Source organism: Patagioenas fasciata, chromosome 4 (genome assembly GCF_037038585.1).
Source record: "Patagioenas fasciata isolate bPatFas1 chromosome 4, bPatFas1.hap1, whole genome shotgun sequence".
NCBI classification, from domain to species: domain Eukaryota; kingdom Metazoa; phylum Chordata; class Aves; order Columbiformes; family Columbidae; genus Patagioenas; species Patagioenas fasciata.
Window position 1 is genome coordinate 10,151,642 of NC_092523.1, and position 19,670 is coordinate 10,171,311.

Here is a 19,670-nt window from a genome sequence, read left to right on the forward strand (position 1 = left end):
AACATATGGCAACAGTAAGTTGCACTCCAGTCTTTGAATAGCAAAGTACGTTCAATCCGGTCTGCTGCTTCAGCTGTAACATGTTATTGCAGGGTAACCTGAAAGGAAAAATAGTCTCATATAAAGTAGAAAAGAGGAAGAAGTGGTGAATTAGGAATAAAATGGTTAAGACATCCTCAAATGAAGCTCTTCTGGCTGGTTTGGCTATTGGCTTACATTTGGGGGCACTGAATAACTTCATCTCACCTTCGTGCCTCAGTCCCCCAGTTTGAAAGCCAGGAAGAATTACTATTTGTATTTGAAAGATGCACAGACAATACACAAGTTTCGGACTGCACACAACACGCAGGCACACACAGACATATATAGACAGAAAGAGAGAGAAATAACTATAAAAAGAGCTTGAACCAACCTGACAGTATTTCATTGCTTGGCCTGGCTGATAACAAACAACTCTGGGCTTCAGCAAAGCATGCGCTTTGCTTTCTTAGATTAAAACCAATGTTTCCAGGAGAAAGGTTGTCACCTATTAGCTCTTCAGGAGCACTCATGAAGTATTATTTATGACAGCCTTACACAGTTTATATTTTTTCAAAAAGCACGAATATCTGTCAGATACACATTTCTTCTAAACGAATCAAAAAGCTTACAAAGCAACGATCAAGTCAGGTGAATTTAAGCAATGGACTACCTCTTCATTTCATGTCGGAAACAAAAGCAGCTCGACATCTTCAATTCACCTACATTCGTTTGTTTACATCAGAACAGTAGATTATATGTATGTGTATATGTATGCACATATCGATTGATATACACATTATATCAAGAAGTTAACAGAACATTTCTAACATAGAGTAAAAAAAATCATTTTACTTTTTTATACTGAGAAGCACGCTATGCTTTTTAAAGATGCATTCATTTTTGAACAAGTTGCATCCCAGTTCCATACCTAAAAATACTTTAAAATTCAGAGGTGTGAGTTATTTTAACCTTTACTTACTCATTTCTTGTCATCAGCTACATAGCACTGTCTACTGTGAGAGTGCTAAAGAGTAATTCTCAAAGTTCAACAGGACAAGAAGAAATCAACTGAATAATAGAAACAACCTAAGGCTAAGGCTTTCTTAAAGAAGCTAATTGTCAAAGGAAATACTCTGGACAAATAATTGAGAAAATATACCTTTAAAAGTAACTAGACAAAGAAATTAAAGTATCAATGGAATATATGCTCTAAAAGCCTCACCTCCTTGGCTCTTCTACTGAGACAAGTGGAGAAAAACCTTCCTGCCTCAGTACCTACTGTCACCACTACTATCAGGTACATTATTTGTCAACTATCCTGACTGAAACCATTATGGAAAAAATAATTGTAGCAAGTCCGTTATTATGTACAAAACTCCCCAGAAATTCCAGGAGGAAGTAACACCTTTGTTACGGAAACAGAAGCCACCACAAACAGTGAACAAAACTTTTTGACGGAGATATCACACAGCCTAAGGAAAACCATACAAAATTAAAGAACAGTCTTACTGAAACTGAGAACATGTGCTCTGGATATAATTTATCCTCCACAAACATTCCCAATAAACTGCTTAGACAAAGCAATTAGAAAAAAAAATAACAAAATACAGTGAAACTACAAACAATGCCCTTCCATAGAATACCTCCATAACACGCACTGCTATCTGAAATTAAGACTCTCCAACATGAACACAACAGTGCCGCAGAAAATGCTCAATAACCACTTCAATATAAAGAAATATTAGCCAAAATAACAATTACATCAGTGAACATCTGTCAGTAAATGACAGGCACTTTTTAACATAAGGCACATAAAATAATCTGATCTCTTCAAATTATTTGCTGCTGATCATGACATAACATTCTCATGGTCTGTTTTATACAAAAATTCTCAGATAGCTGTGAGAGGCACAGGAAGATCATTCCTTGAAAGAACCCACTGCTGCCTTTAGTCTCCAAAATAGATCTCCAGATCTGGCCAACCTCATAACCAGAAGCATACCTATCAAACAGAAACAAACTTATTGAAAAAAGAATGTCGAAGTTTCTATTACCTCTTCACAACCACGCAACAGAGCCCATGCGTACACTTGCAAGAACACAATATGTTGTAGCCAGGGCACCATATGCCCTTACAGATCTGTGCTCATGTAACCACTCAGCTACCGTGTTCAAGGAGGAACATGCACCAGCCATCACCAAGGGACACAGAAAAGCCTAGTTACCATCTCCATCTCTTACACCTCAGTGAGGATCTGCAAGATTCTTTAAAATACAAAGCAAATTAAAGCATGGGTTCAATATCAGATTTGTTTGATGGTCCTTAACATTTTTTCCTACTCCTTACATCATATTAACTCACCTTTATTCTACAACAGCTTCTACCCATCTTGCACCATAAAATGACATAGTTTCAATTCAAGGTATTTTTTAAGGCTGTTGACTAGATCTTCTTCCACCAAGACCTTAACACTAGATATGAGGAGAACAGAATTCAGGCTGCTCAGAGAAGTCCTTAGTAAGATTCCCTGGGAAGAAGCTTTTGAAGGTGTTGGGATCCATCAGTGTTGGTTGTTTTCTAAGTACAACTTAACAAGAGCACAGGACCAGGCCATTCCAAAGTGACGAAAATTTAGCGGGTGAGGCAAAAAGCCAACTTGGCTGAGCAGGGATCTTCTTATTGAAATACAGCAAAAACAAAAAAAAATTACATGGTCAATGGAAGCACCAGGGGATGTGTTTAGGTTGGACGTTAGATAAAAGTTCTTCACCCAGAGGGTGCTGGACACCGGAACAGGGCTCCCCAGGGAGGTGTCACGGCCCCAAGCCTGACAGTGTTCAATAAGAGACTGAACAACACCCTCAGACACACGGTGTGAACTGTGGGGTTGTCACATGCAGGGAAGGGAGTTGGACTCAATGATCCTTGTGGGTCCCTTCAAACTCAGGACATTCTGTGATTCTAGGTATACTGGTACAGCTTCACAATAAATACATTTAAAAACCACTAAATAGTATGTTTGGCACTTAAATACAAATGTTAAAAACAAAGTAAAAGCAGATAGTGCATTGGGAGCATGTGGAGGGATTTATAGGAAGCTTGCTGATGTGTTCTCATTTGTATGGTGAGGGCACACAAATTCCAGCAACTGGACTCAGACAGGAAAGTAACATTTCTGCCAGGAGATTAGTGCTTACAGAAGGAGAATTAGAGAATAAGGTGCTGATATGAGGTCCTATACCATTCCTAAAAAAAGATTCCTAGATGACAAACATCCAAAAGATGCTTATAGACATGCATGCATGACCTCATCCATGTTCAGTTCCTGTCATGGCAGGAAACAATCTGAATAAACTTCAGAGTGTCAGGAAATGTTTCCTACATTAAAAGGTTTACAAAGGAAGGTGAGAATTGGAAGAATGCAAAGCAGAAATGCAGAACATCCAGAGCATCTGGTTAGTTTAGCTTCAACCACCTGTAATTCTCAGAGATCAAAGTGCCAGTTGATGGCAGGGATTAACACATTTCAGCGTAAACATCACCCCAATTCAAATTAACCTGTGTCCCATTTGAAAATAAAGAGCAGGCATTTTGAAAGAGTGGGAGAGTAATCCTCCCTTTTTCCTCCCTCAAATGATTTTTCATACATTTTTATGCCGAGCTTTTCCTTCCACCCTGCTGCCTTCACCTGTTTCCCTTCAGTGTCCTCCTCCCCATTCGCTTTCCTTTCCTTCACTCACCCACCACGGTGCACATGGAACTGATGTGATGCTCACTCACGTTATTCACTCTGAATGGCTACCAGGTATGAATAAAGGCCCCGTGAGAGAAAAGCAAAATGAGCTTATGGCCCACAACGACAGAGCAAAGCGGTGTCAGTCCCTACATGATGTTCCCAGAGGTCAACTGTCCTTCTTGTCGATTGTCACGCACTTCCACAGCCTCGCCACGGAATCCTTTTATAACTCAGTTCCTCTCGATTAGCCTTTCAGGGCATCTTATTCCTAAACAGGATCAAAAGCAATAATACTAAAGGGAGAAGTGGGTGGTGAATGTAGAAGAATCAGAGTAAGAACCACCATCGATGGGATCAGAAAGATCAAGGAGAATTGCCAGGCTGGAGGCCTGAGGAAGGAATGCAGAAAAATCACCGACTACTGGGGAAAAAGATGGAAAATCCTACAGCCTGCAGGGCAGAACAGAAATACACAGACAGGATGTAATAAATCTGACCCACACCACCAAAAATCAATAAATAAGAGCAAGACCTTCCAGTTACAGCAGAAAGCTATGTCGAGACAGGAAGGCTGTATCTTTAAGTTGCCCAAACATTCTATTTCCCCAAAAAGCTCTTTCCTACATCCTAAATCTATATCTCTATAAAATACATTACAACTTTTTTCACTCATCTGTTTTTAAATACCAGGCAGCTGACACTGGCTCAAAAGAAAAATGTTATCTTACACTAAACTATCCATCAGACCTGGCTTAAGTGCTTTGGTTTAGCTGATTTACGAAGAGTTGGAGTTTACAGGATTGAATGGTTTCAGCTACCACAGAATGCAGCAGTTCACCTCCCGAATGCAACTGGGAGACACACAATCCCCAGCTTGTAATTTTAGATACAATAAGGAGTTGGAATATTTTGTACTTTCAAGATGAAAACAAAGACTGAGCTGAGAACAGGTAAGACAGACTCCAATTTAGCAGCATCCTCCAGTAAAATGACCAAGCTGGATAAACCTGCTCTTTCACATGCACTGGGTAGGTTGGTCAGCATGAGCCAAACGAACATACTCAGCCTTCAATTAATTTATTTTTAACATCATTATTTTAAAATAGCTTTACTGAATTAATTTAAATGAATGTTGCTAGCACTACTGCCAGGAAAGTAGATCATCATAACTATTAAAGCAGCTAAATGAAGCATGTCAAAACTATTTGTGCTGTTTTTCAGTTATTTCAGTAAGCAAATATTCTTCTGTAGTCCAAAACAGAGGGTATTTTGGTGGGTTTTTTTTCATTTTGTTTTGTCATTCTTCTAAAATAACCCAGGAAGAATGCATTATGATCTTTAAAAAGTAATCTTTTCTGAATTCTGTCAAGTACCACTACATGAGGGGGGAGAGAGGAACAGAATCTAAACAAGCAAATCAAGTTTCCACGAAGAAGAGCAGCAGAGTCTGCAGGACAAGAGTCACACCAATGGCTGCTTGGGAAAGCCTATAAAGAAAATGCTTACTTCACTAGAATGAAGCTCAGCTTTAAGTTCTGAGAAGCCAGTAGTCATTATGGAGACCAGAAGTACAAACAAACGGAAAAACTATTAGACATTTTAAGGAAAAATGTTCATGAGCTATTGAATTATAAGGATACAATCCGCAGCTCAGCAAACTCCTATGCTGCAGACTACCATACGTTAAAAAGAAAAAAGGCCCAGGGGAAATATCAGTTTCTATTCATCTCATCTCTTTTTCCTTAGGCATCTGTTCCAGGACACAGAGAAAGAGATAACCACCAGACATCACACCAGGCTGATGGACCTTTTGATCTGATATAATATTACTCTGCTCACAGCAATCCACATCAAAAATAATTTCGCAAGGTGTGTGTATTTGTCTTGCATCACAGTAATTTAGAACAGCCAAGCAATTATCTTAATAGACAGCTGCAAGTTACCTGCTTCCTTTTTTCAGATACAGGTAAAAATCATGGCTAAGAAACAATATGACTGTAGGTAATTCTCTTCAGTCAGCTGCAGAGCTAGAAGAAATCAGCAAAAAAATATTATTTTCCACACTGGTGTTCAAACCACTAGATGGTGCTTCTAAAATGAAGCAATTCAGTATGCAAAACTCTAAAACTGAATAATGTATGATGATTCATAAGTTGCCTTCCTCAGGATTGTTATCAATAACACTGATTAAAGTTCAATAGCTGCAGCCTCTGATCAGACAGTACCAACAAGAATAATTACGTGGATAATCGAGATCAAAGAGCTAATCATGAAAACAGCAAAGATTTCCAAAAACCCAGTAACTGCTGTTTCCCCAAGAAAGAAAAACTCCTCATTCTTCTGTCTTTGAAAGTCATTAGACTTTAATATAAATACTGCATTAAATAACAAGTTTTGTTCACAAACTGCTGTGCCCAAAGGCTTTGATTACTCTACAGCACCAAGAAAAAGATGTTTTATGCTACAAACAGCATTTACCTCTCTTTTCACTCTTCATTCAAGTAGTTTTGTCTAAAACATTTTCCCTGAGACCAAACACACTCTGATTTTCTTCTGTGAAGAGCAAACCCTTCACTTCCCAGGTTTGGAAATCAGAGCTACCGTAAGATGCTAACTGCTTTCAACCCATCACTCTGTAAAATCATCCTTTTTCATTCACTGCTCCAAAAATAGTCTCAATAGTTGCTTGGCTACTCCAGCAGCTTTGTCCTACTTCTTTTCTGACCATTTCCATCCATCAAAACACCGTTTAAAATAATTCTCCCTCTTCCGGAATCTCATTCTACTGACCCAACTTTAAAAATGCTCTTTGCAGTATGTTAAGGGCATGGTTGACTGTGCAATTTTTTACTATCTTCCATTCTTCTGAAGTTCAAACACCTATTAATCTTTAAAAAACCCTTCTACTTTTTCTACTTGCAATCATTTTTTTCCTCTAAAAATTCCTTCAGACATGTTTCTTCTCTCTCTTAAAAAAAGTTAACTATTTCCTCTTTTCTTTTCCATATTTTTCTTCTTTGAGTCAGCTCTGCCACTAAGCAACTCTGGCAACACTGCTGAGAAAAATTACCTTACATGCAGCTTTTGATGTTCAGCACTCACCTAGGACTTGTTTTGCTTTTTTTAAAGCACTTCTCCTTACACAAAGTAATGCAGAAGCTCCCAGAGGTCATTTGATTTTTTTTTTTGCTATTGGTTCTCACTTTTCTACTTATGGGGATTCTTCTTGATCCTTTAGTAATGTTCTCTCCCTCTTACTTGCATGAAATCTTCTTCCAATATACCCATTTACTATCTCTGTTTAAGCCTTTTTTTTTCTATTACCACAACTATCTTTTGTTAAAAAGTCATTTAACAACTATTATTAGCAACCATTATTAATAGCTATGGCTTACTTTCATAAAATGTAGCTTAGTAAGATGGTCCCTAAAAAAGTTATAGAAAAGCAGTATGCACAAACACAGAAACGAGCCTTTTCCAAGAAGGAGAAGAGAAGAGGAGACTGAGGGGTGACCTCATTAATGTTTACAGATATATAAAGGGTGAGTGTCACAAGGATGGAGCCAGGCTCTTCTCGGTGACAACCAATGATAGGACAAGGGGTAATGGGTACAAACTGGAACACAAAAGGTTCCACTTAAATTTGAAAATAAACTTCTTCTCAGTGAGGGTGACAGAGCCTGGACCAGGCTGCCCAGGGGGGTTGTGGAGTCTCCTACTCTGCAGACATTCAAACCCGCCTGGACACCTTCCTGTGTAACCTGAGCTGGGTGTTCCTGCTCCGGCAGGGGACTGGACTGGATGAGCTTTCGAGGTCCCTTCCAATCCCTGACATTCTGTGATTCTGTGAAATGACAGCCATTCCACTTATCCCTAAATATTTTTTCTGACCAAAGAGCACCATCGTGTTAACAGGCAGCAGGAACCTCTTGTCTTGAAGATGTATCTGCTAATCCAGCTGCAGAAAGTAACCATCAGATTTAAAAAGAAACCCATGAGAAGTATTTTAGAACAAATACTCAGGAAGACAGCACCTGCAATTCTCAGCATCCCCGAGCGCTCCAGGAGTGCTTCACAGCTCCATGCGAGTTATACAGCCTTTTATTTAAAACAGGCACTATCGGCACAGCTGTACTCGAGTAATCTTAGAGAATAGGGGTGTTAAAACAAAACAAAAAGGCAGCACCACACACAAAGAAAACCAAAAGCACATACAAAACCTCAAGGCTTATGCAAGCCTTGCGAGCATCATTTAACTGGGACAAAGTATTCACAAAGCAGTATCTTTAGATCTACCAGTGACTATGAGTTTTGTGGGAATTACAGGAACACAAGAAATTCTTCAACATTTACCACATGAAGCTTGCATTCTTTTACTACACAAAAGAAACTAGGAGCAAAAAATGAGGTTAGTGAATGCACAACTGAAATAAATATCAAAAAAAGAAGGTAAAGTCTCATGAAAAAACATTCCTTGGCTTTTGTTTCCTAGGTAAAAATTTATTCAGATTCATAGATGTAAACACAAAATAAGCAATCTTTTTTAAAATTAAAAAATGAAAAATAAACATACTCTGAAGATGTTTCAGCCTGTTATGCTAAACAGATTAAAAACATCTTGAAGTTGTCGTAAGAGATAGACTTGTTTTTTCCTAACAAACACTAAACAGTTCTTTCAAAATATCAATAAACGTGAGCTCAATTCAAAAGAGCTACCCCAGTGAGCTACTTACCCACACTTTTTTCAAGCTAGTCTCTAAATTTAAGCAGCAACATTCCCAGAAGCTATTCTGAATACTTTGGATATCTAATTCATTTCAGAACTCCGCAAAACTAGTCCAGTTCCATATTTTTGCGGGCTGCTCAGATCTGCCTGGGAGCAGGTTCTGACCTGACACCTGTGGAATGCTCCAGCAGCAGAAGGTACGAGACTGGAAATTCCGTGAAATGAGAGGAAATATTTCCATTATATCTGTGCATACAGACAAATATTTTGATTTAGAAGGGATCATCCTTTGTCTAAGAAACATGGCCATGCCAGGGAAGCCTGCAGTGTCTGGAGGGGGTCAAACAGAGTCATTGTTCCACCACTATGCTGCAATTCAAGAACACTATAGCTTCAAATCCCTGCTTTGCATTTTCTCCTGATCCAAAAGCAAACACCAACACCAAAAACTTAATGCATTGAATCTCCAGTTCCCAGAAGGAAAACACATCTTACAGAAAATATTTTAAAAATTAAATAACAACTGAAGTGTTACAGGAGGCTGGAAACAAAATCTCATCTCTGCTCTGTCTCCAATACATCAGTTAAAAGTGCCTCCTACCACCTATACAGGTCACGTCACTGCTATTTATTTCATTCTCTGGTTACCTCTGCCATTGGCATTTGATGCGGGTTATTAAAATCTGGTATATCAGCATACCTGACGAGTAGGGTGGACAGGAAGAGCAGTGGCCGCACAAGGAGCCAGGAAAGCCGGGACGTGCCCCTGACACACGACATTAAGCAAGACTTTCCACTTCCTTCACCCACATTTTGTCCCCCATCCCACTTCCTTCACCCACATTTTGTCCCCCATCCCACTTCCTTCACCCACATTTTGTCCCCCATCCCACTTCCTTCACCCACATTTTGTCCCCCATCCCACTTCCTTCACCCACATTTTGTCCCCCATCCCACTTCCTTCACCCACATTTTGTCCCCCATCCCACTTCCTTCACCCACATTTTGTCCCCCATCCCACTTCCTTCACCCACATTTTGTCCCCCATCCCACTTCCTTCACCCACATTTTGTCCCCCATCCCACTTCCTTCACCCACATTTTGTCCCCCATCCCACTTCCTTCACCCACATTTTGTCCCCCATCCCACTTCCTTCACCCACATTTTGTCCCCCATCCCACTTCCTTCACCCACATTTTGTCCCCCATCCCACTTCCTTCACCCACATTTTGTCCCCCATCCTTTGTGTGTTCAGAGATACAGCCATTACCAAGTAAATATCTGTCTAGATGCAGGTCCCAGCATCTTACAGTAACTTGATGATTTGATCATCGTGATAGTTTTGTAATTCCATCTTGTTAAGCCATACCTGTTCTATTCCATTTCCTTGCCTCCCCCGTTTACAAAGATTAAGCTGAATTAATTTACATATTTTGGGATTGGGTTTTTTTTTAGGAAGAATTGTTTAATAGTTCCCCTGGGATTGAGCTAAACCATATATTCAGGTTTCTGAACGGGCTATACTGTGAATTTGCTGCACTCTGATGTCATCCCCCCTGTGCCTTCAAAAGCATTTCTGAATAGCAATCAGAGCCATAGGCCAAATGCCCAGTACCATCAAAATCTGCTGCTGTGCAGAAGTCCTATTATATGATAGTAGGATCTGAAATACTTCAAAAGAAGCATTAGCCATCATTGGCAGCAGCAAAATCTAACTGCTAAAATGCATCTGGCACCTGTAATACCTATCAGAGGTTTATAACTAAGCAACATAAAGTGACAGGCCCCTTCTGACCAAATATTCAAAAAAAAAAGCCATTTTCAAAATGCATTATATTCAAAACCACTTCAAAATAGACTGTGGAACCCACAAACCTTACAGGGAGGAATCCTTGAAGAAAGAGGAAAGCAAGCAGTATAACCAGGAAAATTAGTCTCTAAACATGAGCTCCTCCATCTTACTTTCTACCAGAAAAGTGGTATTCACACTTCTGTGTAATTATACTATCCATACCAATTCAGCAGGCACATCAGAAGAAATGCCTGTTTCTGAAGGAACACGCTATTACAGTGTGCCAGTAGCCTATTCTGAATACAAGTACAAAAGTTATGTAGTAAGCTACTGAATGTAACAAAAACTACTCACAAAGAAACTATAAATGTACAGGAAAAAGGACACATTGTGGTTTGAGACTAACAGTAATACATGTTACTGATACATGAGACAGGCTTGGAAAGCTCCTTTACCACAGAAAAGTCCCACAGAAATATAAGCATGCGCTGTTTGATACAAACCTTAGATACTGAACATAACAGCATACAACACAGGAACGGTATATTAATAAGTAAGTTTTATTTAAAAAAAACTCCATTAGAAAATTAATGCAAAATCTAAATAGTTTTTATTAAAATCAGTGACAAAAGCGACATTTGAAATTTCTTCTGCATTTAAGGCTATGAAAATTTTTTTTGTTCATGAACTGTTTCTCTCTTAGTTATTCCTTGGTCTAGAATATAAACAAATAAAGTTTATTGAAAGCTACCTGCAATTTGTTACTGTATTTTCAGTCACTTAATCTCTAAATTATGTTGCTCTCAGTTATTAACAGCAATATCAGACAAATATGTGTTCATCAGCAGTACCCATCAGGGCTATGACTACATACAAAATCCATAAAGCCAGCATAAGCTGAACTTTTATTTTGCAGAAGCACCTCGACTGTGTGCACGGAACACACACAAAAATTAGTCTTAATGCTATTACTGAAATTAAAACATAATAAAAAATGGGTGATAATGAAAAGACAGGGATGAAAATTGAATCAAGTACTTCATAAAGTGAGTAACTCCACTGACTGCTGTAATGCCCGGACAAAAAAAAAAAAAAAGACGCTGTAGATCTTGAAAAATCAGTCATGCCCTTCATACGCGATCTGAACATCACACGCGAGACAAGACAGTTGTTATTTAACTCGTGCCAGAAGATGATAATTTTATTACAAAGCCAGCTATGATTCTTGGATTCCTGCCAAGAATTCCAAAGCGAGAAGGGCAGAGAATACACACCTACAGAGCACCATTCCACATTTTCTTTTTTTTTTACTTAAAAAGTTCTCGGGTGCACGCAGACGGCATTAACAGCGGAAGAGCAGCACCTGAAACGTGTCTCTCCTGGTTCAGGCTACACGCAAAGCACAGAGAAAAGCCACCCGCAGCTCAGCCCCGCCGGGCTGCCCAGGCACAGCCCCCTCCGACCGGCGCTGCCCCCAGCCGCTCCGCAGCCCCTCCGGAGTCTCTTCGGGAGCCGGGCAGAGCCCCACGCCCGCCCCGGGCGGCGCTCCCGGCAGGTCCGGGCGGCCCCACGGCACACGCTCTGCTTTGTCATGTCTCCCCCCGCAGCGGGCCGGCCGCTCCGCGCACGCCGGGAAGCGCCGTTCGCCCGCGCCGGTGCCTCGCACACCCCGACCGCTCCCGCGGAACCGCCGAAAACAAACGGAGCGAGCCCCGCTCCTCGCCGACCTCCCGCCACCTCCGCGGCGGCGGCTCCCGGCTGAGGCACCGGCGCGAAACGACCCGCGGCCGCCAGCGCCGCGGCTGCGCGCCCGGCTCCGCGTCCCCCCGCCCGCCTCCGCGTCCCCGCTCTGCGCCTCAACTTCCCGACCGCGGGGTGAGGTGGACCCCGGGGCGAGGCGAGCCCAGATGCAGCCGGGCAGCGGCGGCCACCCGGCGCCGGCAGCTCCTCACCGCTCACCTTGGGTTTGTAGAGCCACTTTCTGAACCTGTTCATCATCCCCGCGGCCGCTGCCTCCCGGCCGCCGCCGCCGCCGCCTGCCGCTGCCACAGGGGCTGCCGGCTCCCCGCCCGCGCCGCTCGGGGGACCGGTGCGAGCCCTGCCCCTCGCCGGGAGGCTCCGCTGGGTCGCCGCGTCCTCGTCCTCCTCCGCCGCTGCTCCTGCTACTCCCCCTCCTCCCCAGGGCAGAGACCTCGGACCGCGGCGGAGCGCGGGCACAGCGCGCTGCCTCAGCGCGAACGCCGGTGCTCACCGAAGGCTTCGCGCGCCGCTGTCAGTCCCCAAAACATTGCGCGGCCGGCAGCGGCGCCCCCGCGACGCATGCGCAGAGGCGGGCCCACGCCCCCCCTCCCCGCCGGCGCCCGCGCCCGCAACCAATCGGATGGCGGCCGGGGGCGGCTCCTCGGTGGACTCGCCCCGCCCGCTCGGCTGCTTATTTGCGTAACACGAGCAGGGGGAGGAGAGACTACGCGCCCCAGCATGCCCCGCTCGCAGTCGGAGGCGCGGTGAAAGGCGCCGTGGCGCGGGGGATGCCGGGACTTGTAGTCTTATGTGTGAGCAAAGCTGAGCGTGTGCGCTTCAGGGTCGCAAGCCTCTTCCTGTGACAGGCAGCCCTGCCCCAGCGCCTGCTAATCGGCTGATTGATTTCTAGCGGCCCACGAGGGGAAAAACCGAGGAGGGGCGGAACGAGTTGCTTGGCAACGGCAGCAAACAATCGCCGCCATCTTTGTTCCCGGATGGGTAGTTCTTTGCCCCCGATCGGACTGTTCCGCAACACAACGGCGGGCGCGCGGGAGAACTACAGCTCCCAGCAGCCCCCGCGCCCCTTAGCAACCGCGCCGGGCCGGGGCGGGCCGCCGGCGGCCGGAGCGGGGTCTCTGCGGCCGGAGAGTCCCCCGCGCTAGAGAGACGGGTCCCGGGTTCCGGCGGGGACGCAGGCGGCCGCCCGGGCTGGCGGGAACAGCCAGGTACGGGAGCGGGCAGCGCCGGGCGGAGGGGCCGCCCGCGGGGCAGGGGCCGCTGCGCGCTCGCGCATTTACCTCAGGCGGCGGCGGCGCCCGAGGGGTCAAACCCCTGCGGCCTCACCGGGCTCCACTGGCAGCGAAGGAGCTGTAGTGGTATGTGAATCTTTAAAACCGAAAACTGGGTAAAATGTTTGATGTGTGTGCTATGCAGAAAGTGTCAGGAGCTCTGGGCAAGCTTATAACTACTTCACTCCTTTATTAGTTGTCTATAAATCCAGTATAAAAGACCAGCGGGGCCTATTCCCTACTGTAGACAGGATCGTTGGTCTTTGCTCCCAGAGTTTTCATTAACTGTTGTGATTTTGGGCAAAAAACCAGCCTTGGTGTCCTTTGGCTTCCCTGTCTGGTAAATATGACAAAACTTACTTGCTAGAAGGTTTATACAATGGATATTTGATTTTAAAGTTCCACAAGGCATTCGATTAAAAAAATACTGTGCCAAATAAAATACTTGTAGTAGGTGTATGTGCTGGTTTGACTGCAAATGAGTTAATTTTCTTCATGCAGTTAGAAACCTTTCTTTTTCATAGCTAGCATGGTCATTATTTGGACTTAGTTTGATAACAAGAGATAACGCCCCAGCACAGAGCTGATGTTTTTAATTGCTCTGATCTGAGGGTGAGCGGCTATCGTGGTTGTATTGCTAGCTCGAGTTAAACCGTGGCAATATGCCAAACATCAAAATATACGCAAATTGAAAACGAGCATAAGATCTCAGCTTATAGCTGCTCAGGGTGAGTGTTTTCCATCTGATGATTTACTGCCTTAAGGGAGGAACCTGCTGAACAGAGGATCTGTGCCCAGAGCTGCTCTCTGCTAAGCACAGGTGACAGTCGGTGATGCAGAAAGTCCAGAGTAAATGCGAATGGTGGGATGTAACTATTGATACAAGTGTACCCGGCATTCTGTGGCTCTTTTTCTAGCGCACAGCTGGGGAAAACACCTGTTCCATTTTGAGCAGCAGCTACTTGATCTAACTGAATTTTGCAGAGAGGCTTAGTTCAACCTTCTCTTTAAGAACGATGGGTTTCATGAGAAGAAATGTAATCACAGTCTTTCTAGACCAGGAGCATAGCAACAAGTGTAAAACCTGAAGGAAACTTTTGGGTCATTGAAAGCAGTCCCTACAATTGTGGCCAGTCTTATCCTCTGTATTCATAATTGCTTTCAAAATATCTCCAAGCTCCATTGTAAAATAAAGCTAAGTCAGGTTCTTACCTGCTTTAACTGAAATTCTACATCTTATAATGGAATAAAATTTCTACCATTTTGTACATAGCATACATTTGTATGTTTTTATACATAGCAATTAGAATATTATAAATGGCTTTGTGGAAATAAGGATGCATGTCATAACACACAGCATTTTATTCCTGATGTGTCTGTTTTAAATCATGGATGATAATAATAGCAGTTTGTTTAAATATAATCACAAGTGAAGTTCTTCCTGTTAAGAACCCAGAATTCTCAAGGTATTACTATATGTCTTAGTGTTCATATTCAAATTTTTTGTTTTAATGTTTGTTATTGGGAGGAAAGGGGTAAATATCAACATGTACAGAGCATGAGAGCTCAAGCTCATTTCAGCTATGTTAGAAGAAAATATATTTGTCACTGGGAGAGCTGTTGGAGCCTGAATTACGATCCAGCCTGAATGAGTACAGAGGTATTTCTCTCTCCCTTATCCAAAATCCCTTGTGAGTGTAAGAACCTTGGCAGGTACAGAGAAATAGATCATGTTTCTCAGAGGAGTGGAGAAACGGTGATTCCTTCTGTGAGAAAGAGACACAGCAGCACCTCTTTTTTATTTGCCATCACTTGTCATGATCCAGCCCCGTTTTGCTGGACTTTTTATTTTTAAATTAGACAGTTTGTCTTGATCATACCAGGTAACTAAATGCCTATACTGAGCATAAACACAGACAAACTGTTTTTTCAGCAGTTTGAAATTAGTAATTAAAAGTGCTATTCAGACAATTATAATTGAGTGTGATAGTGCTGAAAGGCAGGGCATAAAAACACTGTAACTGGAAATATTATGATATCTCTTTAAAACAAGAAATGAATTTTCTTTACCACAGTGAATCATCTCAATCAAGCATTTTTTCTAACATTGGAATACAATGATATCTAAAATACAAGAAAGATTTTCAGAAATAAATTTTTATGTCACCATGGAAAATTACTTCCATGCTCATTTTTTCCCATTGCTAAACCAGATTAATGACTTACAGCCCTGATCGTTACTATCATTGGCCTTTCATACACAATAGCATGTGCATGTGTATAAGCAAATGAATTATAGTTCTTGTCACGTGAATATTAAAATCCAGGTATCCAGTTCTGCAAACTCTCATGCATGTTAGACATCATTTGAGATAGATGTAACCCTGTCATTTCACAAACAAAGCATCAAGCATAGAAAGTACCAAAGTGCTGTGCCTTCAAAAACCTTGACAGTGGCCTAGACTGCTGCTGTGTTGCAATCGCTGCCCAGCTTGGGGACCAACACTGGCTCATTGCTTCCTTATAATTCCTCTCTGTTCCTATGCTTTTGTTGCTTTGGAGAAAATAAGCTGTTAATAGCAATATGTGATAAGATTTAAGAGTAAAATTTTGCTTTCAGTTGCATCTCACTGGGAAGAGCAACATTAAATATCACCAGGATAGCACACATGGAAAAATTCATGCTTTTCTCTAATATTATCTTCAATTATATTTTGTCAAATAACTCGATATAAAAACCGTATCAGGTATCATCCTAAGGATATTTGAGACATTTGCAGAATAAGAAATGTGTAATTATGCTTTGTATTTTATTGATGTTTGTACTGTATTCTCATTTCTCCTGTTAGCCGTTCTGAGTAACTGTGATTTTGAAAGCTTGACCTAAATGTTCTCTTCTACGTTACTGCAGTATATCTTTTCTATGAGCCTATCAACATACATTATGCTACAACTGAAGGGGGCATGAAAAATTAATGATTTACTATATTTATAGGATTCTCCATGGTGAAGATGGTCAGCCATGGAAAACATATTGCAATAATAGTCCAACAGCTTAACAAATTTAACCCTGAAAATCAGGACATGGAGGATTTCTTGAATGAATCAGCTAAGTTGTTGCAGGTATATTAAGTTTCAGTTCATCTTACTTAGCTTACTGTATTTTACTAGCTGGTTTTAAACATAAAGATATCTGTTTCCTAATACGTTGTAATTTCATAGCTTTTTCTTACAGTGATGTTTTTCATTTATGACTGAAGTCCAAATTTCTTATGGTTATCACCAGAAAACAAAGAAGTAAAGAGGTGTTGAATAACTGCTTGGGTAGCAACAAAAGGCAAGGGAAAGCAACTTCCTAAAATGGATCTGACAGTGACAGGAAAAGATTCTCTTCCACTTCTGACCAAGCTGTTCTGTAGTTTCCTGTCTCCTTTCCTCCTTCCAAATGGAAGTTTCTGTAAGCAACACCCATTTTGTAAATACAATTGCAGTTCAGAAGCTGACTCACAGCATCAGTTACTCTTGCTTTGAGGACATAAATGACTGTCAGAACAGTGGGACAAGGCAGGTGACAGTAAATCAGCTACCTGATTTTAATCTAACACAGCAAGTAACCAGAACAAGATTTGCCAATATGTAGCTGCTGAAGCAGTCCTCATCCTTTCCTGACCATGGTCTGTCACCTCTGCCCATCTCTGTCCACAGTGCCACCCTGACCTGTGCTGATGCAGCTACTGGACTGAATCAGCTTTAGAAAATCATTAGGGGATGACAGGGATATTTTTTAGACTGCTATTGTCTCTGCGTGCTGTGTATTATCAAACTACGTTGTCAGAGCCCTGACTCCACACTGCCGTGTAGCTCAAGTGCTCGTTTCCACTTCTGACAGTAAGGTCTAAAACACTGCTATTCCCGTTAGACAGTCTTTTACATTGATTTTACGTAAGCACAAATGACTATAAGAAGATAAAACTATGGAGGTGTAATATGAAAATCAGAGGCTGAGGCAGTGGATCCATACACATTTCTGGGGTGTTTGCTTTCTTAAACAGTTCCTTCTCAGGCTGCTCGTTTCTGCCACTGTCCTCCTGCCCTGTAGTACAGACATAACTGTGCATTCATATGCTGAATTACATCAGGGAACTGATCCAGTTTCAATACAATCATTTTTCACTGGGCAGAGAGCAGATAAATTCAGCTGCCATTGCTGCCAAAATAAATACTTGTAAAAATTAATATTCAGATTGTTGTTCTTCTCAGTCAGAAAAGGTGATATTATACAAAGACAAAATAAGCAGAAACTCTATTAGAGAAACGTGAACCTTCAGTTTCATAGTAAACCCTTTCAAAAGGAGAAAAACAGGGAGGGTAGCTGATGGCAAAGATAAGGCAGAAATCTTTCCCTGGGATAGTTTCAGTTCACTTACTCTACGTATTTTTTTATCCAGTACCAAATGGGTGATTATAATTCATCACAGAAAATTCACTTAATTTCTATTTCATAGAGCATAGGTACCTGATAATAAAAATATTATAGCATTTTTGTGCACATCATTTCCAGGTTTGGCCACTTACCAATTAGGCAATATTAACTGATACATACAGAAACTTCTTCCAGTTTGTATCCTGATTAACACTATCACTTTAAATTGCAAAGTAGATTCAAGCCTGTATGTCTCATGCTAACAGCATGACAAATAGCAAACCTAGTGTTGCATAGTACTGACCAGACAAAAATCAGGAGGGTCAGATTCTGAGAGCACAAATCTAAATAATTGCAATGTACAGCTCTCTCTATATTTATTTCCTTACTTGGGCATGTAGTGCATCACATTTGACTTTTCTACATATTACTTTCTTCTATCTATTATACTTTTCTTATTGGTAATTTGTTTTCCATCCTTTAAAAGTCCAGTCAGATTCCAGTCATTATCAACAGTGTGTGTTTCATTCATATTATATATCTTTATTGTATTTGGATGTTTTATGGTCTTCATGTTCTTCTAATATGACAGCTGGGATTTCTTCTTTAGTTCTTTGATAACCTGTTGATGACCTACATAGAATCTGCTTGTAGCCTATTGTCCAGCTGTTTGTGGTTGTGTCTGGTGAAACCAACAATTTTGGGCTAGATTATTTCTCTCAAATACAAAGACAGCACACACAGGTCATTCCAGAATATGTTCAGGGATGTTCAGCACCCCAGCAGTGTCTGCCAGGCTGCGAGAGCCACTTCAGAGCCAGTATTATCAAGTGCAAGGTCCTGGAGAGAAGTACCTCTGACAGCCACACGTTCTCGCCTGAAATGCAAGGAGCAGAGAGCAATATAAATGCTTGTAGGAGCTGATCAAAAGTAAATAAAATGAGTTGTTTAGAAATCTGAAAAATGAAAAGAGAAGATGTGAATCCTTGGCTGATCAGAAATGGAGGATGACATCAGTAAAGAGATAACAGGTAGAAAGGAACCGAGTTGTGAAGCATCTTGATAGGGTGGCAATAGTACCAATACCTGAGGAAAGAAGTAGCATGAGAGCACTGAAGTTTTGGGTTAGCATTGTTGAAATTAAGCTGACAACAACAAGAAGGAAATGTCCCAGAGAGAGGCCACCATTTTAGACTGTAGTTAGGGTTCTTATTTGTGCACGTGATAAATGTGAATATGTTATGAAAGGACATACTGTGAAACTGTGAAACTGTGACATTGGATTTAGTCCTAAGAGAGTGAGTCTGGAAGGCACAATCTGTCTTAATCAAAATATCCCTGTCAATCAGGGTCATAAGACCATTCTTGTGGGATTCCTTAGTAAAAATGGTGAATGGAGGCAAAAGAAAAGAAGTAAAAGTGGGCAAGCAAGTATACGTTAAAATGACGAACTTTACAATGGGAATATATATTAAAAAAAAAAAAAAGCAAAGGATTGAAGCCATAGGGTGAAAATATACCACCCACTGTGAATAACTTACTTTTCAAATTGTAGCAAAAAGTAACTGGCGGATTTCCATATTAGATCTTTTACTAAGTATAGAATTGGCCTTTGTTGAATATTCTACTTAAAATCCGACATGACATTTCTGTTGGTTTCAATGTGCTGCTGTGAAGATGACACAATCCAGAGGTTTACGTTATAACTCTGCAGCAAGATTTTTTTTTGTAATCTCTAGAGACTCCAATTTTACCTAAGGTTGGATAAATAATTTAAACAAAACCCAAAATATGTGATTGCGTGAAATAATAATAGCATATTTCGCTCTTGCAGAAAGACTGTGTAGAAATGTTTATGGTTTGGCAGTTCACGGTGGTTGGGAAATGGCTGTACTGTAGAAGTTTGGAATACTCCGCTCACCAAATACTGGACATCTGGAAG

The 19,670-nt window shown here is 41.6% G+C and overlaps 2 protein-coding genes across 5 annotated transcripts in view; one reads left to right on the forward strand and one right to left on the reverse strand.

Annotated features, from left to right (window-relative positions):
• ZFYVE28 (zinc finger FYVE-type containing 28) overlaps positions 1 to 12,550 on the reverse strand; it is a 163,811-nt gene extending 151,261 nt beyond the window's left edge. For both annotated transcript variants that reach the window (XM_071808488.1, XM_065836903.2), the window contains exon 1: positions 12,236 to 12,550. In XM_071808488.1, coding sequence (XP_071664589.1) covers positions 12,236 to 12,274 — 39 coding nt within the window. In that variant the 5' untranslated portion in view covers positions 12,275 to 12,550. The remainder of the gene's footprint in view (positions 1 to 12,235) is intronic.
• Positions 12,551 to 13,019: 469 nt separating this feature from the next.
• CFAP99 (cilia and flagella associated protein 99) overlaps positions 13,020 to 19,670 on the forward strand; it is a 58,193-nt gene continuing 51,542 nt past the window's right edge. For 2 of the 3 annotated variants that reach the window (XM_065837043.2, XM_071808492.1), the window contains exons 1-2: positions 13,020 to 13,242; positions 16,301 to 16,428. In XM_065837043.2, the coding sequence (XP_065693115.1) occupies positions 16,309 to 16,428 (120 nt within the window). In that variant the 5' untranslated portion in view covers positions 13,020 to 13,242; positions 16,301 to 16,308. The other variant, XM_065837044.2, reaches the window with a different exon arrangement.